At 39.8% G+C, this 25937-nt stretch overlaps 1 protein-coding gene across 1 annotated transcript in view; it reads left to right on the top strand.

Annotated features, from left to right (window-relative positions):
• LOC121858940 overlaps positions 1–25610 on the top strand; it is a 37692-nt gene extending 12082 nt beyond the window's left edge. The window contains exon 3 of the mRNA XM_042355593.1: positions 24739–25610. Within this exon, the coding sequence (XP_042211527.1) occupies positions 24739–24893 (155 nt within the window). The 3' untranslated portion in view covers positions 24894–25610. The remainder of the gene's footprint in view (positions 1–24738) is intronic.
• Positions 25611–25937: the final 327 nt, after the last annotated feature.

Below are 25937 nucleotides of genomic sequence, written 5' to 3'. Positions count from 1 at the left end.
TTAAAGTTCAGAATGACCAATAATTTCAATGAAAAATGAAAAAATATTCAAGACACCAACAAATAGATGCTCTCTCCTTGGTTTCAAAACTCAACTGACACCTTGTGACCGACTCACGCATTCTGATGAGTGCACAACAAACTAGTTCCCTGTACTGCATATATTATCAATATGTTAAATAAATGTTAAAATGACTAAAAATTTTCATATAAAACATGCAAAAATATTAAAGAGCACAACTTTATTGATATTTACTCCATTGGAAACGAATGTAAACATAAAACAGATTACTGAATTGGCAGAGTAACCCATCAGCTGATGCTCACAACAAAACGTGATTTTTGTAAGGATTTCGTTAATCAAATTTTTGTTCGTTAACCGAATTGAAGATCCTTATAGAAGGTATTTCGTTAACCAAAATTTAGTTAACCGAGGGACCATTGTAATAATGGTAACACCCATCGCACAGGCCACAGCTGACTGGCGATTTGTGTAATGTTTTGAGTTGTGCACTTAGTTCTGATTGGCTGAAATCAAAGCAAGCAACTATCATGCTGTACTGATTGGCTGAAATCAAAGCAAGCAACTATCACACTGTACTGTAATTTATTAATTTAAATGCCCTGTGAAGGTTGGGCATCTCTCCTACCAGCCAGGAATCTCTGATAATTCATATATAAAACTCAAGTCCTGGTCAAACATATTTGCCCACATGACCTCATGTTCCTCGGGTGGTCGGGTCATGACCTCATGTTCCTGGGGTGGTCGGGTCATGACCTCATGTTCCTCGGGTGGTCGGGTCAGAGGACCTTCAGACCTTGGCTTAATGTCCTACAGATATACTCTGTAAATCTCTCTCTGTCTTAGTTTGCTTCAAGATGTGGTCCAAGAAAACTCTTGCTCTGGCTCTGGTTTATTTGTACAGATAACTTGTTCAAAGGTGCAAACATTGATACAGTGCAGGGCAAGATGGTTAGAATTTAGTAAAGGAATATCAGAAAACAGAATGTGTTCAGTTATGGAAGAGATATTCTGGAGAACTGAAACAACTAAGAAGAAGAAATGCCCTGAGTGGAATATTAAGGATAACCTAAAGTACAGTTTTAAGGATAACCTAAAGCACAGTTATACTTCCACGTTGGCAGACAGTATGAGTCATAAAGCAACCTCTACTGTTTTGCTCACCGATACTGTACAGTACCTGTACTATAGTACAGCATGCTGTGCATTATATTTGTATTGTACGAGGAGTATTTGAACTGAAAGAGTTATGCCTTTTTTTTATATTGCAAGTTCATGATTATATATATATATATATATATATATATATATATATATATATATATATATATATATATATATATATATATATATATATATATATATATATATATATATATATATATATATGTGTGTGTGTGTGTGTAGACACACACACATACACACACAAAAAGAACACATACAGTAGGCTCTCACCAATAACGTTTAATATGTGCCTGAAAAACACCGTTATTGGCGAAAACGTTATTTGTGTGACATTAAAATACATGTAACAAGGGTTTATTGGTGCCGCCGCCACAAGAATTTCACCCATTTTTTCCCCTTGAAGCCCTCCTAACACTTTTTGTTAGCTGAAATAAAAAGAATTGTTATTCAATCATCAAAATAAAGAGTTTGAGTAATATAACACTTAGCTTGGGGGAGTTTTTGAGGTGCTTGGTGTGATGGTTGTTCCATATCTGAGGGTCACTAACACTTGCACTGTCTTTCATTCTACAAGTTAACCATTTCACAAGAAAATGCTCTGTTATCACTAACAACCTGTTTCTACCGCCTTTATCATTCATAGCTCGCCTCGCATTTCCATCACTACTGAAATATTTTTAGCCAGCACAATACTCTTCTTGGTCTCCTCTAAGTTCCTCTTAATATTTCGCACTGTAGACTCAGGACAGTTCAATTTCCTCACAATATCAATGTTCCGTGCACCACTTTCAATGAGCTCAACAATCTGTTCTTTATCCTTGACCGAGTACGCACGCTTCTTGAGGCTTTGTCTCTTAGCTTTGGGATCTTTTTTCTCATTCACTTTAAAAGTTCCGGGTTTTCAGGCGGCAAATCACTCCCTCCACCATCTCCCCTAACCCCCACAGGCAAAAATGCGGAAGCCATTGTTGATCACTGACCCTAACAACCTCTGGTTATAGAGGCGAAAATCTCACAAGTGGGCGCAGCGCTGTATTCCACGGAGCGTGTGTGAGAGTGAGAGTGAGGTGGAGTGGAGTGGACAACTACGTCATCAACATGGCGGCAAACAAAAGCTATCATTGATGCGCTCGGACGCTTCCCGCGAAATCTCCGTTATTCAAGAGAATCCAGACGTTATCGAAAATGGGTATCTATTGTAACTTACCGTTATTGTCGAAAACGTTATTGTGGAAGTCAAGATATATATATATATATATATATATATATATATATATATATATATATATATATATATATATAGGTATATATATATATATATATATATATATATATATATATATATATATATATATCAACTTACTCACAGTAGTGAATAACCGGGTGGGGAGACTAGGGAACGCTTACCGGCTAGCCCACAAGGACACAAGTGTCCTTGTGGGCTAGCCGGTAAGCGTTCCCTAATCCCACCCAGTAGGTCGAGGGTTCGATTCCTTGCTGGTGAGGTCGTTGATTATATGTTCAAAGTCCGCGTGTTATATGGACTAAAAATGAAGTGTATATATATATATATATATATATATATATATATATATATATATATATATATATATATATATATATATATATATATATATATATATATATATATATATACAGTATATATATATATATATATATATATATATATATATATATATATATAGTTATATATATATATATATATATATATATATATATATATACAGTATATATATATATATATATATATATATATATATATATATATATACAGTATATATATACAGTATATATATATATATATATATATATATATATATATATACAGTATATATATACACATATATACATACATACAGTAGTACCCCGATTTCCACGGTCAATTGAACCCACAGGGTACCGCGTAAAGTGAACAACAGAACATATGGGATTAATTCCAATAGAGACTGGCCCGACCCCCAAACTAAGACTTTTTCAGACACAATACCTATGTTGTAGTAAAAATAACATCTTAATTTTATGATGGTATGCACACACAATTAATATTTAAGAGAAATACAGTCGCCAGGTTAATGTCCATTCAAATAATGGACTCAACCCCCTCTTCCCAACTCACTGGCTCCTACCTCTCTGAGAAATGTTTGGGTGAAAACACTAGATTTTAACGTATAGTAATAAATAATACCTCAGACTAAAGTTAGGATAATATAATTGACATTTCTGGATTCCTTGCAGGTCAGGGAATATTTTGAATGTAAACTTCATATATTTTGCACAAAAGATAAAATATTTGCTTTGTGTAAACCAAATTATTACATTAGATCTAAAATTTGTATGTCTCATGCAAAATCTATGATGTTTATATTCAAAATGATCATCATATTGTAAGAATTCCAGCAATGTAAATTATATTCTGGCCGGGTAATTTGTATGAATTTTATGAGCTAAACAAAAAATTATACTTCACCCGCGTATATGAGTAGATGCACCGCGTAAAATGAAATTCTGGTTCTGGCTAGGTACCGTGTAAATGTAGAATCGCGTAAAGCGAAACCACTGCGTAAATCGGGTATTACTGTATATATATACAGTGGTCCCTCAGTTAACGAAATTCTTACGAAAATGTTTTGACATACTTTGGCTTGCTCACCAGCTGAAAGATTAGTCCACCAATACAGAAATCGGTTCTAGGGCTTACATTCGTTAAAATTGGAGTAAATATCAAGAAGGTTGTACTATTCAATAATTTTCCAAGTTTTATATTAAAATTTTGAGTAATTTAACACTTATTTAACATAATTGCAGTACAGGGAACTAGTTTTTGGTGGGCCCATCAGCCACTTCACTCACCCACCAAGGCCTCAGTTTGTGTCTCTGTTCAGTGGATTAAACATCTTGCTTGTGGGTCTCTTGAACACAGAGTATTTTTATGTTTTTACAGTACAATTATTGTTCATTCTGAAATTTATTTAACGTATTGGCAATATATAGTGCAGTGCAGTGTTGATTTAAAGAAAATAATCTTGAATTACACCTAGTGAACTTAGAATTTTATTGGTGAAATGACGGCATCAAGCATGGGGTGATTTCTCTTCCACCCCCACTTCCTTCTCTTCTCCCTTCTCCTCCACCCCCACTTCTAATTCCCATCATCATCAACCAGGAGCTTTCTACATACACACCTCAACGTAAGTGTACTTTACTGCATTTTTTTTCCTTTACTTTGTATGTAATTTTCGGTGAGCTGGAACCAATTACCCAAAATCCCATTGAAACAATGGTTTCAGGTAACGAAATTTTCGGTTAACGAACGACCTTCTGGAACGAATTGTATTCGTTAACCGAGGGACCACTGTATACAGTCATCCCTTGGTTATCACACCTAATTGGGACCAGGCCTTGCGTGATAACAAAAAACGCAATAACAAAAGTACAGAACCAATGGTTCCAAGCACCCAAGACCCAACCCCAAGTTTCCCATTTTACGACCATTTAGACCCACTAAATATATATATATATATATATATATATATATATATATATATATATATATATATATATATATATATATATATATAGACCCAACCCCAAGTTTCCCATTTTACGACCATTTAGACCCACTATATATATATATATATATATATATATATATATATATATATATATATATATATATATATATATATATATATATATATATATATATATATATATATATATATATATATATATATATATATATATATATATATATATATATATATATATATATATATATATATATATATATATATATATATATATATATATATATATATATATAATGTTATGGTAAGTGTCAGAAACACACATAGGCATGGCTAGGTTTATTACAAAGTGATGAAAAGGGTACGCTCAATACTGTAGTCCACAAAACATGTAGCTATGCTTTCTTTATTTGAGTCCCCCATCATCGGAGTCCGTTTTCTCTCGTTTCGGGACGCCTGAGTCCTCCATTTTCTCTCAATCTCTGAGTGCACCAGAGACTTCGTTATTCCTTAGTAATGACACAGAATTTGAAATTGCAACCCCAATTGCAACTGGGGTTGCAATTGTTGAGGCAACTAGATATGTCTGATTACAGCAAATGTATTATTGTCAATTTGTAGGTGAAAGATTTTATCCTCAATAGTTGTAGGTGAAGCAAGGGGGTAACATTACGCCTGGAGGCAAATGCGTGATAACCAAATTCTCGGCTTGAAAAATGCGCTATAACGGCAGGTGTGCAGATTTTGATGGAGGCGTGATAACGAAAATCGCGATAACCAAGCGCGCTATAACCAAGGGATGACTGTACAGGTATATATATACAGTAATACCCCGATTTACACGGTCAATTGAACCCGCGGAGGAGCGCGTAAAACGAGAAACGCGTAAATGGAATAACAGAACATATGGGATTAATTGAAATAGAGACTGGGCCGACTCCCGAACTCCCCTTTTTCCGATACAATACCGACATAATACCTAGTTGTAGTAAAAATAACATCTTAATTTTATGATGGTATGCACTCACAATTAATATTTAAGAGAAATACAGTCGCCAGGTTAATGTCCATTCAAATAATGGACTCAACTCTCCCCCCCCCACTATTTCACATCGCTAAATATTACTCGCACAAGAATAGAATAGCTGAATAAACGTCATATATTTTGCACAAAAGATAAAATTTTGGCTCTTTCTAATCAAAATTCTTACATTAGATCTAAAATTTGTATGTCTAATGCAAATTCCATGATGTTTATATTTAAAATAATCAAAATCTTATAAGAATTCCAGCAATGTAAATTATATTCTGGCCGGGTAATTTGTATGAATTTTATGAGCTAAAACAAATATCTTAAGTAAATAAACAAATTATACTTCACCCGCGTAAATGAGTAAATTCACCGTGTAAATCGGGCATCCCGGTTCTGGCAAGGTACCGTGTAAATGACCAATCGCGTAAACGAGAACTGCGTAAATCGAGGTTCAACTGTATATATATTTCTATTTCTTTTTTTTTTTTTTTTGCTGCCTTTTCAGGTTTTTAAGTGCCTTAACATCCGACTCTAGTTGTCACCAGTAAGCACAGTGTGTACTGTATAATACATAAAATGTAATTGATTTATGAATTTTGTGGCATTGTGGACAAAAATTATACCACGGTGCTAGTGTGGCCCCCACCCTCACGGTGATCCCTGAAGTAAAGTTACCTGTTGATGGTCACCCAGGCATGACCTCTACCAACATGTAGTCCATGCCAACACCATTCACAGTTTTAACCTTTATGAATTACCTGAAGATTAACCCACCAGGAAGTTTTAGTGTGGTTAAAACTCAGGCTGGTTAAGGGTGGTGAATCTTCAAAGGAGCTCTTGGGGCTAATCTTTAGTGGATCCATAAGGCAAATATTGTGAATGGTCTCGGTGGGTGTGGACTACATCACTGGTCTCTACCCTTGTACTGTATTTCCTTCATATTTATTATAGCATTTGTGTAGAGTAGAATCTTTCCGGCTCTGGCTCATGTGATGAGAAGAATTGAAGTGATTCTTTATTGAAATGCTTGTGGAACAGTATAGTACTGTATCTGTCAACTGAAAACTACTGAACAAAATAGTATATTTTACCAATGATTTGAGTAATTAAATTCCCATTCTTTGGTCATGCATGCTTGACCCCAGATGAGTTACATCATTCTGCATCTCTGTTTACTGTTCACGAACGTTGCAGTCACCTGTGCTTGAGGGATGACCAACTCTGCTTAAAGCATCAGTCTTGGTTCCTGTTACTGATAGGTATGCTCTTTAATCTCCATTTAAAATACAATTTATTTTTCCATCACAATGCTCTGAAACAAACACAAAAGTAATAGAGCTGAATTTAACAGTATTAAGTGGAAATATAAAGTGCTAAGTATGAAAGAAACAGGAAATTTTGCAAAAACTGTAAGGACAGTCATCAAACAGTGTGTGGCTTAGGAACCAAGACTGTGCGTGACTTAGAGACTCAGCAGGAGAAAATATTGATATTTATCTTGATAACAAGTTACAGGAATCTTTGCCTCTCAATAATGTCGGTGAACCTAAGTGTTCCAGCCTTGATAAAGTGTTCCAGCCTGTATGAAGAGTTCCAGCCTGGATAAAGTGTTCTAGCTGGGATAAAGTGTTCCAGCCAGGATAAAGTGTTCCAGTTGGAATAAAGTGTTCCAGCCAGGATAAAGTGTTCCAGCCAGGATAAAGTGTTCCAGTTGGAATAAAGTGTTCCAGCCGGGATAAAGTGTTCCAGCCGGGATAAAGTGTTCCAGCTGGGATAAAGTGTTCCAGCTTGGATAAAGTGTTCCAGCTTGGATAAAGTGTTCCTTCCGGGATAAAGTGTTTCAGCCGGAATAAAGTGTTCCAGCCGGAATAAAGTGTTCCAGCCAAGATAAAGTGTTCCATCTTGGATAAAGTGTTCCAGCCGGGATGGTTCAAAGAGTGAAGGAATTACCATTTTTGAATCGATGCTTTTTGATAGAGCTAATTATTTATTTATCATTTCATGAGGATGTAAACAGTGCACAGCACAGAACTGTACAGTAATTTCACCGTGGACTCTGGCTTCAAAAGTTGTAAAAGCATCACACCATTTGATGCCTTGAAGCCAGTGGAGAAAAAATGCCAGTAGACAAAGAGGCACAAAATGTTCATACACCAGCCACCATTCATGCCCTGATGTGGCCAGTCCCACCCCCTGCCAGCTGTATCAGCTGATGGCTCCACTCATTAGGAGTCTGTTTCCACACTTTTATACGTTGTGTCATATTGTCAAACAATTTTTGTGAAGATAGCTTTTTGAGCGACTGTATACAGTCGGCCCTTAACATACGCGGGGGTTACGTAACAGAGATACCCGTGGATGTTAAAAATCCGTGTACTATTGCTGCCCCCCCACCCCCCCCAAAAAACCCTGGCCCCCATGTCCTTATTTACCGTATATACCTGTGTGTAGTTCGAGTTTTTAAGACCAAATTATTTGGCCAAAAATTGGGGGTCGACCTCTAAACAGGTAATAGTTTCGTTAGGTTGAAAAATATTTACCAGTAACTACCAGTAAACAATGGAAACGATGCACCAACGCACCACCAGCTGTGAGTGTCGGTACAGTTGCCAGGGCAGATCTCTTGCATCATCATAGCAAGCCCAAAGTAGCCAAATCCATGGTATGGTAGCACAGGACGATGTAAAACATAAAGTATTCATTTATTAAAGTTTATTTATAGATACTGTACATAAATTTTTGTTCATTACATTTGAAACATCAATCTTTGTTAATTAAATTTGAAACAAAAGAAAACTATGATACCGTATTTTCATTAAAATATTACATCACAAGTATATTTTACCTTAACTGTGACTGAATGAATATATTCTCAGAAATAAATATGTAAATGTAATATTTTGGCTGAAATGACGTACATATTACCCGTACAGTGGAAAGTGGGATAAAATCATGACGAAAACAATGACTTTCGCTTTCTTTCGTTGTTCAAAATATGTTACCGTAATCGTTTTCGAATGGTTTTCAGTTAAAAAACTGTTGTACTGTATTACAATAATACGTATTCTATCCTATCATTAGCCTCATAATCCCACAACTGAAAACTATTCGAAAAGCGATTACGGTAACATCTTTTGAACGAAAGAAAGCGAAAGACATTGCTTTCGTCACAATTTTATCCCACTTTCCACTGTAATACGTACGTCATTTCAGCAAAAATATTACATTTCCATATTCTCAGAAATAAATAGTAGTCTTGTTGAAACGTAATGTACAGAATTTACAGTAGAAGTCCAAAAATCCGGACTGCTTGGGGATTGGGTCGGTCCGGATTTTCGGATTTTCCGGATTCTCAGGCAGTACTTTTAAAATTCAAATTTAAGGAGGAATAAAGAAGAGGTGAACAGATACATTTTGATAGTTTATTCATTAGCAAATATAGCATGCTTCATTTATCAAAATGAGCAGTTTTAAAGAAAAAGCTGTGGATTCTAGATTTTTTTTTCTTTGCCTTTTTTATATCATAAATTGTAAACTTTCCAATGTTGTATGTTTCCATTAGAACAGTATTGCTCACACCACGTTCTAGTTTAATTATTTAAAGTTTGTCACTCAATTTCAACGTGTTCTTCTTTCTCTTCACACAACGAAGTTTATCTACTTTAGGAGCCATTATTATGGGCTCTGTAAATGGAAAGAGTAGGACTCAAAATTACATACGTTGTCACAGTTTGATTGCTCGTTTTAAAGTGGCGACCGCGTGGTCGCTTGTTGTCGCTGTGCAGCTGTGGCACTCACGCATGCGCACATACAGTTGTACCCCACTTAACGCGGTCAATTGAACCCAGAGGGTCCCGCGTTAAGTGAACAACAGAACATATGGGATTAATTCCAATAGAAACCGGCCCGACCCCCAAACTCCACTTTTTGAAGGCACATACCTATGTTGTAGTAAAAATAACATCTTAATTTTATGATGGTACATGCACACAATTAATACTTAAGAGAAATAGAGAAATACAGTCGCCAAGTTAATGTCCATTCAAATAATGGACTCGACTCCACTCTCACACTACACTGCCGGCTCTTCCCTCTCAGAGAAATTTTTGGGGGAAAACCACTAAATTTTAATAAATAATACCTCAAACTAAAGTTAGGATAATACAATTGACATTGCTGGATTCCTTGTAAGACCAGGAATATTTTGAATATAAATGTCATATATTTTGCACAAAAGATAACATAGTTACCTAGAGAAAAATTTTTATCTAAAAATTGTATGTTTAATGCAAAATATATGATGTTTATATTCAAAATGATCACCAAATTATAAGAATTCCAGCAATGTAAATTATATTCTGACCGGGTAATTTGTATGAATTTTATGAGCTAAAACAAATATCTTCAGTTAATAAAAAAAAAAATAATTCTTCACGGGGTAACAGATGGTCGGTCGGTCCCTCCCTCCCCCCCACCCCCCACCAACCGTCCCAAGGAGATGTGTGGGATAACCACTAAATTTTAATAAATAATACCTCAAACTAAAGTTAGGATAATATAATTGACATTGCTGGATTCCTTGTAAGACCAGGAATATTTTGAATATAAATGTCATATATTTTGCACAAAAGATAACATAGTTACCTAGAGAAAAAATTTTATCTAAAAATTGTATGTTTAATGCAAAATATATGATGTTTATATTCAAAATGATCACCAAATTATAAGAATTCCAGCAATGTAAATTATATTCTGGCCGGGTAATTTGTATGAATTTTATGAGCTAAAACAGGCAGTCAGGCAGGGTGGCGGGTGGGGCAAATCTAAAAATAGCGTCTCGAGCCGGACACTCACCGCGTATATGTGGAAAAAATCCGTGTTAAGTGAAAGTTCAGCTCTGGCGAGGCACCGCGTATATGATAAAACACGTTAAGTGAAACCGCGTTAGGCGGGGTAATACTGTACACACAAAAGCCAGGTAGAAAAAAAAAAGTTTGTTTTCGAAAAGTCCGGATTCTCAGGTGGTCCGGATTTTTGGACTTTTACTGTAATATTAAAATGCAAAAAGAGCTATAAAAACAATTAATACTGTACACCCGTAATGTACTGGCTGGCATCTCCACTCGTCCCTGCTCCTGCCAGTCACCACTCCTCCCCGCTCTATCCCTCCGCCTCCTCCACATCATCACTACTGTTGTATTACAATAATATTCTATCCTAATTCACTTGAATAAATACTACGATACCATATTTCTGAATATTTTCATTAAAATCCATCAAAATCATTTTCCTTGTCATCGTCTTCAACACCAAACAGCTCCTCCCAGTCTTCTCCTTGAACAGAGCTAGAGGGTACGTGTTTTTTTAATCGTTTTCAGATAAAAAAATTTTCCATCACATGTATATTTTACCTAAACTGCACCTGAATGAATGTATTCTCAGAAATAAATAGTAGTTTTGCTGAAACGTGATGTATTTCAATGTAAAATAGGATAAAATACATGACGAAAACAAAAGACTTTACCTAACCTTCCGATGTTCAAGAGATGTTGTAGTATCTTGCATTATTTAATGGGAGAAAGACAAGTCTGTCTGGCTGGGGCGTTTTTTCTCTGTTCTTGGTTACAGCGTGCCTAACACATTTCGTGTTTACACAAACCTTAACACTTTCTCACTTTGGTAAGAAGTAATATAATACCGTATATATATATTCAATAAAGGCAGCATATAAACATACATATATATATAACAGATGTTACTCGTTTTTTTAATAGTTTTCGGTTAAAATACTGTTATATTACAATGATATTGTGGGGTATGAGATATTTGGTTCACACTCAGGATGGGATGGAGAAAGGAAACTCACAATGTGCTCTCTGTATACATGTTGTATTGGACGTACAATGCAACTTGGTGCTGGGAAGTGGCAGCGTGGTTACAAGCGTGCTGTAGAGAGAGCTGGTTGGTGAGGGTGCTCAGAGGAGGACAGCTTGTGGGTCGCCATGCTCGCCGGCGGGAGCGAGGACCGCCAGGCAGGCGGAGGAGGAGGTGTTGCTGGCTGGTTGGTGTAGGTAGAAAAAGATCACCACGAGGTCAGGTCTTAAATAGCGGGTGGTAGGCGTGGCTTAGTAGTTGACCCCTGCTCCGTGGGCGGCGCTGGTTGACCTAGACCACGAGGCATACACTGGGGAATTCGTGGGGTCGGCTACGCAGCGACAAACAGCGTTTGTAGGGGAGGAATCCACTACAATATTCTATTCATACTGTGCTTGATATACTACATTCACGGAAATGTAATATTTTTGTGAAATGACATACGTATTACAGTGGAAAGTGGGATAAAATCGTGACGAAAACAATGACTTTCGCTTTCTTTCGTTCAAAAGATGTTACCGTAATTGCTTTTGGAATGGTTTTCAGTTAAAAACTGTTGCATCACAAGTGAATTAGGATAGAATATTATTGTAATACAACAGTTTTTTAACTGAAAACCATTCCAAAAGCGATTACGGTAACATCTTTTGAACGAAAGAAAGCGAAAGTCATTGCTTTCGTGACTTTCCAATGTAATACGTATGTCATTTCAGCAAAAATATTACATTTCCATATTCTCAGAAATAAATAGTAGTTTTGCTGAAACGTAATGTATTTCAATGTAAATTAGGATAAACTACATGAAAACAAGACTTTACCTAACCTTCCGATGTTCAAGATATGTTACTCGTTTTTTAATAGTTTTCGGTTAAATTACTGTTATATTAGTGATATTCTATTCATACTGTGCTTGATATAATACATTCACGGAAATGTAATATTTTTGCAACTACAATGCTGATGTCAACACAAGCTTGGTTAATAATAATAATAATAATAATAATAATAATTAACGGTATATTGAAAAAATTCTGCAGCCCGAAGGCTGAAAATATACATTGGACATAAATGACTTATTACATACATTGGTGGTTTAACAAAAGCCTTCATTAGAGAAAGGTAAAGGAACATACAGTGAACATACAGATTAATGTAGGTGTTGAACAGCAAACTCGTAGTGTAGTAACTCCCTCCCAGATGGTGTTAGAAGGAACTCAGTGGTGTAGTAGTTCCCTCGCAGATGGTGTTATGAGGGGCCTCACGTGGTGTAGTAATTCCCTCACAGATGGTGTTATGAGGGACGACACGTGGTGTAGTAATTACCTCACAGATGGTGTTATGAGGGACCTCACGTGGTGTAGTAATTACCTCACAGATGGTGTTATGAGGGGCCTCATGTGGTGTAGTAATTACCTCACAGATGGTGTTATGAGGGGCCTCACGTGGTGTAGTAATTCCCTCACAGATGTGTTATGAGGGACCTCACATGGTGTAGTAATTCCCTCACAGATGGTGTGATGAGGGACTTGACGTGGTGTAGTAATTCCCTCACATATGGTGTTATGAGGGACATGTGGTGTAGTAAATCCCTCACAGATGGTGTTATATGAGTGAGGTTTGGTCTTAGGCCTTCCTATCGTAGACTGATTAACACATCGCTGGTTGTTGTTGGGTCTCACGGGCCGATCACTGGGTACCTGGGACCTCACTGTGTGAAGGTTAACTTGGGTACGACTGTTACTGTTGAGTTGTTCTCACTGACTTAAGCACTGTTCACCTCTGTTTAACACTGGTTCCATTCCTTTCCTAAATGAAATTGTAACTTCTGGCGAGAACTTGTTGATATTCCGGTGGGGAGGAGGGTTCAGCGGAGGGGGTTGGTATGGGCCAACTTAACAGTTGACCTGGCTGCTCCGAGAGGAGCGCCAGGTACGTCTTGACCCTTCGGTGGTCAAGGATGTAGTGAGACTGACTGAGTGAGGGAGCGCGTGTGTGTGTGTGAGGTAGCGGGAGCGGGCGGTGTGCAGTGTTCAGTGCCGCGCACGATTTGAATGTACAGTACGTCAATTACTTCAATGTACAGAATATTTCTTCGGCGGGGCAATCTGCGTATTTGCGAATCCGTGAATGCTAAACCCGCGTATGTGAAGGGCCGTACCTGGCGCTCCTCTCGGAGCAGCCAGGTCAACTGTTAAGTTGGCCCATACCAACCCCCTCCCCTGAACCCTCCTCCCCACCGGAATATCAACAAATTCACTTTGATGCTCCAGGTATGAAGTAGCCTTTAAGACGGAGATGAGTAAAGATTTTTGGTCACTAAACTTTCTTTTTTATTTCTCTCTTTTGGGGATCAGCCCACCCGGGAACAGGTCACTGACCCACATCGGGGCCTCGGGGGGCGAAAATGCAATAACAATAAAGAACCATAAAGAAATACAAAAATGAAAAAAAAGATCAAGAGTCAGAAACGATATATGTATGTTGTGTTGTCAAGGTAAGAGAAACAATTGAGACCCTGCAATTATGTGTAAATGAGACAGAAAGTCAGATCAGCAACCTGGGACTTGGTCACAATTTTCGTGATGCCATATGGCAGCAGGGTCTTAAACACATACAGTACAGTACAATACTGTACTGTACTGTACTCTGGTCTGCTTGTACAGTATTACACATGAGCTACAATAAAATGATATAGTGAGAACCACTGTGTCATCACCCCCACCACACATGAAGGACCTGTTACTGGCATGTTGACTGTTAACACAGTCCTGACATGTTGACTGTTAAAACACAGTCCTGACATGTTGACTGTTAACACAATCCTGGCATGTTGACTGTTAACACAGTCCTGGCATGTTGACTGTTAACACAGTCCTGGCATGTTGACTGTTAACACAGTCCTGGCATGTTGACTGTTAACACAGTCCTGGCATGTTGACTGTTAACACAGTCCTGGCATGTTAACTGTTAACACAGTCCTGGCATGTTGACTGTTAACACAGTCCTGACATGTTGACTATTAATATAAAAAATATTGTGTTGTACATTGATGGTGTCACAACCATTAGTTCATAAATAATAGTTAATGTGACAATAAGTTGTAGAGAAACACTATATTGTACTGTGCTAGGAATGAGCTCACCATTGTATAATTAAGCCCTTGACTTCTGTACATGTGTCAGATTTATAATGAAGATATTACTCACATCAAATATAAAAGGTTCTCAGAAACCTTTGCAGTCTTTGTTGTACGGTATTAGTTAAGATGGATTGTACAGTCATGCGCCGGTCAACGTCCTAGATACGTTCTTGGAAACGTGATGTTAACCGAAATGGACGTTGTCCGAAATTACATAAACCTATGGATTTATTCTAATGGAGGTTCCAGGCACCCAACACCAAGTTTCCTATTTTACAACCATTTAGACCCACTAAAAAAAAAAAAAAATATATATATATATATATATATATATATATATATATATATATATATATATATATATATATATATATATATATATATATATATATATATATATATATATATATATATATATATATATATATATATATATATATATATATATATATATAATGTTATGGTAAATATCATAAACACACATAGGCATGGCTAGGTTTATTACAAAGTGATGAAAAGGATAATGTAAAGTGGGTAGTCCACAAAACATGTAGCAATGTCTCACTTTATTTGAGTGCCCCGTCAAAGAAGTCCGTTTTCTCTCACTTCAGGACTCCTGAGTCGTCCGTTTTCTCTTAATCTTAGAGTGCAGTACACCAGATACTTCTTTATTTCGTAGTAATGACACAGAATTTGAAGTTGCAATTGTTGAGGCAACTAGATATGTCTGATTACAGCAAATGTGTTATTGTCAATTTGTGGGTGAAAGATTTTATCCTCAATAGATGTAAGTTAACATTACACCTGGAGGCAAATGTTTAAAAAAGCCTAATCAAGGAAGCATATTCCTTTAACACATAATATCTGACCAGTATGGGGAGGATCATCGTGTCTCCGTCAGGGGATCGTGGAGTGGTGGTCCAGCAGGCGTCACGGATTTTTTTTTGGGGGGGGGGGGGACCACGGACGTATATGCGATCGGACGTTGTTCGGTCGGAAGTTAACCGGTGCATGACTGTAGGTCTTTTCGGGTGATGGATTATCTATTTACAACTTATGAGAAAAATAGATTGTAATAATTATGTCTTACCTACTAACACCACTAAAGGAAATTATTAATCTCTCATCAGAGTTTATAAGGATACATTTAAATATGGTCATGAACTGGTGACTACAATGGTGGCATATGTGAGGAATTATCCATCTAGGTGTTGCTTCAGGTAGTGTCCTGGAGTCATATCTTTTGGTCCTTTCATCAGTTTGGTCAGTCTTTGGTTTAGTTTGAAAACTTTCACTCTGAATGAAACACCAAACTTGAGACCCAGATATATTTTCTTCACAGCTTGTAAAGATAGTACTGTACAGAACAGTAATGGGATTCACCTGTCACTTCATCCATTTAAGGCTGTTAGCTCTTGTATACATATTGTGGAACACTATAAGTACTGTATGTGTAATAAATAACTTTGACAATGAAGTACTGTATAACTAAAGTTAAAGATTCCTTTGTGAATATTTAGAAAGTGATGACCGAGTTTTTAGAATTGACACAACTGGTCTGTATAGCGACATGAGGGGCATGTCTCCATCCCACGAGAGGTGCCTGGCTCTTGGCCAAAACTTGAACATGGAGATCTTTTAAGTAGGCTGTGTGGCTGTGGCAAGTTTTGTTAAGTTGATTATATCTTATACAATTCAGTAGATATTAATTGGTGAACTTCCATATTGGGGTGAATGGAACTTTATTCTTCATCTCCTCCAAACAACTGACTATAGTGCATTTTTCCCAGCTGATTGGCTGTTGCAAATCTGTTTTCGTCCTGAAGTAATGATGTACAGTCTCTCCTCGACTTACGACATATTGTATTCGACTTACGACAACCCGGACATACGACAGCCGTGGTTGTATAAAATAATTTTCACATTACAGTGGTCCCTTGGTTAATGAGCACAATCCGTTCCAGCACGTTGCTCGTTAACCGAAAAACTCGTTAACCGAAACCATTGTTTCAATGGGTTTTTGGGTAATTGGTTCCAGCTCACAAAAAATTGCCTAAATTCAACAAAAAATGTAGAAAAGCACACTTACTTTGAGGTGTGTATGTAGAAGGCTCCTGGATGATGATGATGGTGGGAATTAGAATGGGGATGGAGGAGAAGGGAGAAGAAAAGGCATTGGGGTGGAAGAGAAGTCACCCCATGGCGCCATTTCACCCATAAAATTTTAGTTCTCTTGGTGTAATTCAAGATTATTTAATTTAAATCAACACTGCACTGCATTATATATTGTCATTATGTAAAATAAATTTCAAAATGACCCATAATTTGCTTGGAAACACAGAAAAAAAGTATTTAGTTGAAGAGAGTCTCAAGCAAGATGTTACCTCCACTGAAAACAGAGAGAGACTAACGCCTGTTTGTGTGTCAACAGGCTGGATGGCGTGCCAGAAACTAGTTTCTTTACCTTCAATTATGTTCAATAATTGTTAAAATGACTAAAAAATGTTAATATTAAACTTTTAAAATTATTGAATAGTATAAACTTCTTGATATTTACTAAAATAGTAAGGAATTTAAGCCCTAAAACCGATTACTGTATTGGCAGACTAATACTACAGCTAGTGGACCGCCAAATGCAAGCGAAAACATGTTGAGGTCGGCTTGTAAAAAACTCGTTAATCGAGGGATTGCTCGTTAACCGAAGTTAAGAATCTTATGGAAGGTAACTCGTTAACCGAGGCGCTCGTTAACCGAGGGATCACTGTACAGTGGGGTATGCTATAACGAACGGATCCTACTACGAATATTCCTATAACGAACGGTTTTACCTATAAAATTGAGAATGCTATAACGAACGCAACTCCTACAACGAACGCGGATGAATACGGGACTATTTCGCCTGGCACATGAATATTGTTGTACCGCGACCCACAACAAGAGCGTCAGGCGCCATCTTTGTCTCATTGTGTAGCCAGTGCACCACTGTTATTGTTGAAATTTCGTCTTTTGATGTGGAAATTCGCGTTATTTGTATAACTATTTTGTTATACAAGTATACAATTGTAACAATGAGTCGTCCAAAGCGAGTGAGAAAGCTAATAACCCTTGAAACTAAGAAAGAAATTATAAAGAAACGTGAGAATGGAAGAAGCATTGCGAAACTTAGTGATGAATATGGGATGGCTAAATTGACTATATGTACGAGTTTGAAGAATAAAGAGGAGTTAAAAACTGTGCAAGTGGCAAAGGGAATCTTTAGACTTAGCAAAGCAAAGTGTAATGTGATTGAAGAGATGGAAAATTTACTCTTAGTGTGGATAAAGGAGAAAGAAATGGCAGGTGGTAACATTAGTGAAGCTATAATTTGTGAGAAGGCCAGACAATTGTTTGAAGACCTTAAAGCCAAGACTCCCAGTGGAAGTGATAGTGATGTGCCAGTGTTTAGGGGTACCTGCATGCTGAATAACACTAAGGTAAGATAAAGTACCGTATTTTTTACATTTTCCACAGAATTTTTTCAGTGTTAGGTGGTTGTATTTGGGGGCCTGGAACGGATTAATCCTATAACGAACGAATGCTATAACGAACGAGGTTCTGGAACCAATTACGTTCGTTATAGCATACCCCACTGTACGTATTTTCGAGTCCCGACGTTAGTGATTGCGCTGTGTACTGACAACATTTTCGTTTGTAATTCCCTTTAAAATGACTGGCAAGCGTAAAAGTGAGAGTTCTCGTGGTGCTGAGAAGAAAAAGAGACACCCATTTTAGAATTTCTATGTATTATTTTCGCATTTTTGACTTTAGACCAATTCGATTTGCAACCTGGTCGTTGGGATGGAACCCCGTCATAAGTCGAGGAGAGACTGTATTTCTAAATGAGTTTATTCATAAACGTTAGAATGACCGTTTCTGACGAGAAAGATATTTAGCACGTAGAAAGTATATCAGAAGTATTATACATGAATTAACTGTTAAACTCTGGTAGGAAATTCACGCTTTCGGAGGACGATTTAATATTTTTTTTTTTTTTCCTACAATAAGGCATACTAAGACACATTACATAACAGGAATACTATATTATGCAAAAACTCAGTTAAGAAAAAATGCACTATAGTCTTAGTCATTAACCGGTGATTGTGCACTTTGACTGAGACCAAAGTGGGTGACTCATCACCATCTTCCCAAGGACATGGTACAAGGCAGCTGGAACTATTAGTTGATTTACTGTATGTTGAATATGTCACAACTCATTGGCCCTTCTGTCTTAAATTTTATTGACTATAGCTTGAGTGAGCCTTTTATCACAAAGGACTCTTGTTATAGCTGGGAGGGACACTGTTTATAGCACCTGGCTCCCTTTCTCAATATAATTTATGGGTTCTGTCAACATAGATCAAGGCTGCCTAAAAATGTTGGTCATCCATTTCATTTTTAGTCTTAATATGTATAGGATTTTGTGATGCAGTCCTCCATTATGTTGTCATGTCCTGTCTTCACTATTGTATTAGCTCCCTCATCAGTCACTATTCTGTTTATCTTTCCTTTAACATTCCTTAGTTCTCTTGTTGCTCTTTTATTACAACTGTCCTTCTCTTCTCCATAATGCCGACAGCTGCCAATTTCTCAATCCTGTTGCCTTACCTGTACCCACACACCTCAGTTGTCTTACCTGTACCCACACACCTCAGTTGTCTTACCTGTACCCACACACCTCAGTTGTCTTACCTGTACCCACACACCTCAGTTGTCTTACCTGTACCCACACACCTCAGTTGCCTTACCTGTACCCACACACCTCAGTTGTCTTCCCTGTACCCACACACCTCAGTTGTCTTACCTGTACCCACACACCTCAGTTGTCTTACCTGTACCCACACACCTCAGTTGTCTTACCTGTACCCACACACCTCAGTGTCTTACCTGTACCCACACACCTCAGTTGTCTTACCTGTACCCACACACCAGTTGTCTTACCTGTACCCACACACCCCAGTTGTCTACCTGTACCCACACACCTCAGTTGTCTTACCTGTACCCACACACCTCAGTTGTCTTACCTGTACCCACACCTCAGTTGTCTTCCCCACCTCATTGTCTACCTGTACCCACACACCCTGTTGTCTTACCTGTACCCACACACCTCAGTTGTCTTACCTGTACCCACACACCAGGTTGTCTTACCTGTACCCACACACCTCAGTTGTCTACCTGTACCCACACACCCTGTTGCCTTACCTGTACCCACACACCTCAGTTGTCTTACCTGTACCCACACACCCTCATGTCTTACCTGTACCACACACCCCAGTTGTCTTACCTGTACCCACACACCTCAGTTGTCTTACCTGTACCCACACCTCAGTTGTCTTACCTGTACCCACACACCTCAGTTGTCTTACCTGTACCCACACACACCTCAGTTGTCTTACCTACCCACACACCTCAGTTGTCTTACCTGTACCCACACACCCCAGTTGTCTTACCTGTACCCACACACCTCAGTTGTCTTACCCACCCACACACCCCAGTTGTCTTACCTGTACCCACACACCTCAGTTGTCTTACCTGTACCCACACACACCCAGTTGCTCTGCACCCACACACCCTCTGTGTCTTACCTGTACCCACACACCTCAGTTGTCTTACCCCACACACCTCAGTTGTTACCTGTACCCACACACACCTCAGTTGTCTTACCCCTGTACCCACACACTCAGTTGTCTTACCTGTACCCACACACCCCAGTTGTCTTACCTGTACCCACACACCTCAGTTGTCTTACCTGTACCCACACACCTCAGTTGTCTTACCTGTACCCACACACCCCTGAAGTTTTACCTGTACCCACACACCCTCAGTTGTCTTACCTGTACCCACACACACCCGTTGTCTTACCTGTACCCACACCGTTGTTCCCCAGTTGTCTTACCTGTACCCACACACCCCAGTTGTCTTACCTGTACCCACACACCTCAGTTGTCTTACCTGTACCCACACCCTAGTTGTCTTACCTGACCCACACACCTCAGTTGTCTACCTGTACCACACACCCTCAGTTGTCTTACCTGTACCCACACACCAGTTGTCTTACCTGTACCCACACACACCCCAGTTGTCTTACTGTACCCACACACCTTGTTTCACCCCCCTCAGTTGTTCTACCTGTACCCACACACCTCAGTTGTCTTACCTGTACCCACACACCCTCAGTTGTCTTACCTGTACCCACACACCTCAGTTGTCTTACCTGTACCCACACACCCCTGTCTTACCTGCACCCACACACCTCAGTTGTCTTACCTGTACCCACACACCTCAGTTGTCTTACCTGTACCCACACACACCTCAGTTGCCTTACCTGCACCCACACACACCTCAAGTTGTCTTACCTGTACCCACACACCTCGTTGTCTTACCTGTACCCACACACCTCAGTTGTCTTACCTGTACCCACACACCTCAGTTGTCTTACCTGTACCCACACACCTCAGTTGTCTTACCTGTACCCACACACCTCAGTTGTCTTACCTGCACCACACACCCTCAGTTGTCTTACCTGTACCCACACACCTCAGTTGTCTTACCTGTACCCACACACCTCAGTTGTCTTACACTGTACCCACACACCTCAGTTGTCTTACCTGTACCCACACACACCTCAGTTGTCTTACCTGCACCCACACACCCTCAGTTGTCTTACCTGTACCCACACACCTCAGTTGTCTTACCTGTACCCACACACCCTCAGTTGTCTTACCTGTACCCACACACACCTCAGTTGTCTTACCTGTACCCACACACCCCAGTTGTCTTACCTGTACCCACACACCTCAGTTGCCTTACCTGTACCCACACACCTCAGTGTCTTACCTGCACCCCACACCTCAGTTGTCCACCTGTACCCACACACCTCAGTTGTCTTACCTGCACCCACACACCTCAGTTGTCTTACCTGTACCCACACACCTCAGTTGTCTTACCTGCACCCACACACCTCAGTTGTCTTACCTGTACCCACACACCTCAGTTGTCTTACCTGCACCCACACACCTCAGTTGTCTTACCTGTACCCACACACCTCAGTTGTCTTACCTGTACCCACACACCCTCAGTTGTCTTACCTGTACCCACACCCCGTTGTCTTACCTGTACCCACACACCTCATTGTCTTACCTGTACCCACACACCCCAGTTGTCTTACCTGTACCCACACACCTCAGTTGTCTTACCTGTACCCACACACACCTCAGTTGTCTTACCTGTACCCACACACCCTCAGTTGTCTTACCTGTACCCACACACCTCTCAGTTGTCTTACCTGTTACCCACACACCTCAGTTGTCTTACCTGTACCCACACACACCTCAGTTGTCTTACCTGTACCCACACACCTCAGTGTCTTACCTGTACCCACACCCTCAGTTGTCTTACCTGTACCCACACACCTCAGTTGTCTTACCTGTACCCACACACCTCAGTTGTCTTACCTGTACCCACACACCTCAGTTGTCTTACCTGTACCCACACACCCTCAGTTGTCTTACCTGTACCCACACACCTCAGTTGTCTTACCTGTACCCACACACCTCAGTTGTCTTGCTACCCCACACACCTCAGTTGTCTTACCTGTACCCACACACCTCAGTTGTCTTACCTGTACCCACACACCTCAGTTGTCTTACCTGCCACACCTCAGTTGTTACCTGTACCCACACACCTCAGTTGTCTTACCTGCCCCACACACCTCAGTTGTCTTACCTGTACCCACACACCCTCAGTTGTCTTACCTGCACCCACACCTCAGTTGTCTTACCTGTACCCACACACCTCAGTTGTCTTACCTGCACCCACACACCTCAGTTGTCCTACCTGTACCCACACACCTCAGTTGTCTTACCTGTACCCACACACCTCAGTTGTCTTACCTGTACCCACACACCTCAGTTGTCTTACCTGTACCCACACACACCTCAGTTGTCTTACCTGTACCCACACACCCTCAGTTGTCTTACCTGCACCCACACACCTCAGTTACCTGTACCCACACACCCTCAGTTGTCTTACCTGCACCCACACACCCTCAGTTGTCTTACCTGTACCCACACACCCTCAGTTGTTACCTGCACCCACACACACCTCAGTTGTCTTACCTGCACCCACACACCTCAGTTGTCTTCCGTACCCACACACCTCAGTTGCCTTACCTGTACCCACACCCTCAGTTGTCTTACCTGTACCCACACACCCTCAGTTGTCTTACCTGTACCCACACACCTCAGTTGTCTTACCTGTACCCACACACCTCAGTTGTCTTACCTGTACCCACACACCTCAGTTGTCTTACCTGTACCCACACACCTCAGTTGCCTTACCTGTACCCACACACCCTCAGTTGTCTTACCTGTACCCACACACCTCAGTTGCCTACCTGTACCCACACACCTCAGTTGTCTTACCTGTACCCACACACCTCAGTTGTCTTACCTGTACCCACACACCTCAGTTGTCTTACCTGTACCCACACACCTCAGTTGTCTTACCTGTACCCACACACCTCAGTTGTCTTACCTGTACCCACACACCTCAGTTGCCTTACCTGTACCCACACACCTCAGTTGTCTTACCTGTACCCACACACCTCAGTTGTCTTACCTGTACCCACACACCTCAGTTGTCTTACCTGTACCCACACACCTCAGTTGTGTTACCTGTACCCACCTGTTCCCATCTTACATTGTTCCGTTTATAATCTCACTTTCAATATCGTCCACTTGGAACCTCTGTCTACGTCCACTTGGAACCTTCTGTCTATCGTCCACTTGAACCTTCTGTCTATCGTCCACTTGGAACCTTCTGTCTATCGTCCCACTTGGAACCTTCTGTCTATCGTCCACTTGGAACCTTCTGTCTATCGTCCACTTGGAACCTTCTTGTCTACGTCCCACTTGGAACCTTCTGTATATCGTCCACTTGAACCTTCTGTCTATCGTCCACTTGGAAACCTTCTGTCTATCGTCCACTTGGAACCTTCTGTCTATCGTCCACTTGGAACCTTCTGTCTATCGTCCCACTTAACCTTCTGTATATCGTCCACTTGGAACCTGTCTATCGTCCACTTGGAACCTTCTGTCCACCATTATTCTTTCCTCTACCAACTACCTGTTCAGTGATAGTTGGACACCCACCCACACAAACTTCTCTAGGTGTAGTACATGTACACCTTACTAGGTGTAGTACATGTACACCTTACAAGGTGTAGTACATATACACCTAGGTGTAGTACATGTACAGGTAGGGTCCATAGTTCGCTTCTTCCCATAATAAAGTAGCATCGACCCCAGGCAAGATACAACAGTCAGGGTGAGTCACTTGGGAGCCTCATTCCTATGACTGAGTTTCACCACAGGAGCCAACGTTTGTCTGTGAGTGTACACCTCCAGCCACTTGTGTAGCACCACACTAATCTGTTGTATATCAAGCAGACAATTTACATCATTATACATTTTCAGAACTTTATAAAAATACCATACATGACAGTGTTTAGACTGGTAAAACAACGGTAGTGTACCGTACAGCACAATACAGTACCTGCAATGACTAACTTGAAGGACATTATCAGAAATAGAAATGGATGACTGTATATAACCATGAGGAAAATGTTTGGTGGTGCAGAAGTGTTAAGGCTGGAAGTCTGTTAAAAATAAGAGACAAGAAGTGATCAAGTTAGAAACAGTGTTAGTTGGCTTAACATCATAGGCCAGTTTACGTTTTTTTTTTTAGTTTATATTCTGTACTGTGTTAGGCTTGCAATACAGTATTGTGGGGTGTTACCATTATGAAGTCAATTAACTAAGTGTGTTTTGTATCGTGTGTGTCTGTGTATGGTAGGTTAATGTAAGAGAAGGTATGCTAATATTAATTCATTGTCTTTTCAGCTGTACTCTCCAGATTTGACTTTGTGTACCCATCACACATGGTGGTGGAGCAGCAGCGTGTCGTCACATCCCCGGTCATAGACTGTGATGGAGACCTTCAGGTGACCAGGAAGAAAGACCTTCACAAGAAGGAGAGTGCCGTGCTCATTGGTTAGAATATCATTTAGTTGAATAAAGCGCAGTTCATTAATTATAACTAGTATGAAGAAGGAGAGTTGGCATGTTGATGCATCAAAAGATTTGTGTTTTATTCTAATAATGAAGTGCATGATGTAAACACTGTAAGTATGCTTATAACTCCACCCTTGATCTTGTTCACTCTTATAAGTGTTAGTCATGTCCAGTGATCCTCTTGATATAGTGTTTAATTAATGGTTTTTGTTTTAGGTGTACACTACTGTTGTCTCTGCTTATAAATACATACATAATGGAATATATTACACAAGTACTGTAACTGTACAGTGCTCTCCTCTGCTCAGCTCAGCTTTAGTCTTATCTAATCATCATTAGTGTATTGTTTGATGCAGCTCCTTCATCATCTGTAGTAGACAGCTTGTGTTATATGTTATCAGGGCAGAGCCAGAAATTTTTCAGAAGGATTATCAAACTTGTGACGTTGTGACGACTGATGGTTACAGCACCAGGTGTAATACTGATGGTTACAGCACCAGGTTGTGACGACTGACGGTTACAGCGGCAGGTGTAACGACTGATGGTTACAGCACCAGGTTGTGAGGGTTTATGGTTACAGCACCAGGTTGAGGCGACTGATGGTTACAGCACCAGGTTCTGAGGACTGATGGTTTACAGCACCAGGTTGTGAGGACTGATGCTTACAGCACCAGGTTGTTAGGAACTGATGATGGTTACAGCACCAGGTTGTGACAAGCTGATGATTACAAGGCAGGTTGTGATGACTCATGGTTACAGCACCAGGTTGTGAGGACTGATGGTTACACCAGGTTGTGAGGACTGATGGTTACACCAGGTTGTGAGGACTGATGGTTACTGCACCAGGTTGTGAGGACTGATGGTTACTGCACCAGTTTTGAGGACTGATGGTTACTGCACCAGTTTGTGAGGACTGATGGTTACTGCACCAGGTTGTTAGGACTGATGGTTACTGCACCAGGTTGTGAGGACTGATGGTTACTGCACCAGTTTGGAGGACTGATGGTTACAGCACCAGGTTGTGAGGA

This window comes from Homarus americanus, unplaced genomic scaffold, assembly GCF_018991925.1.
Source record: "Homarus americanus isolate GMGI-L3 unplaced genomic scaffold, GMGI_Hamer_2.0 scaffold8226, whole genome shotgun sequence".
Lineage (NCBI taxonomy): Eukaryota > Metazoa > Arthropoda > Malacostraca > Decapoda > Nephropidae > Homarus > Homarus americanus.
The sequence above is the reverse complement of the archived record's forward strand: the minus strand, read 5'-3'. Positions and strand labels throughout refer to the sequence as shown.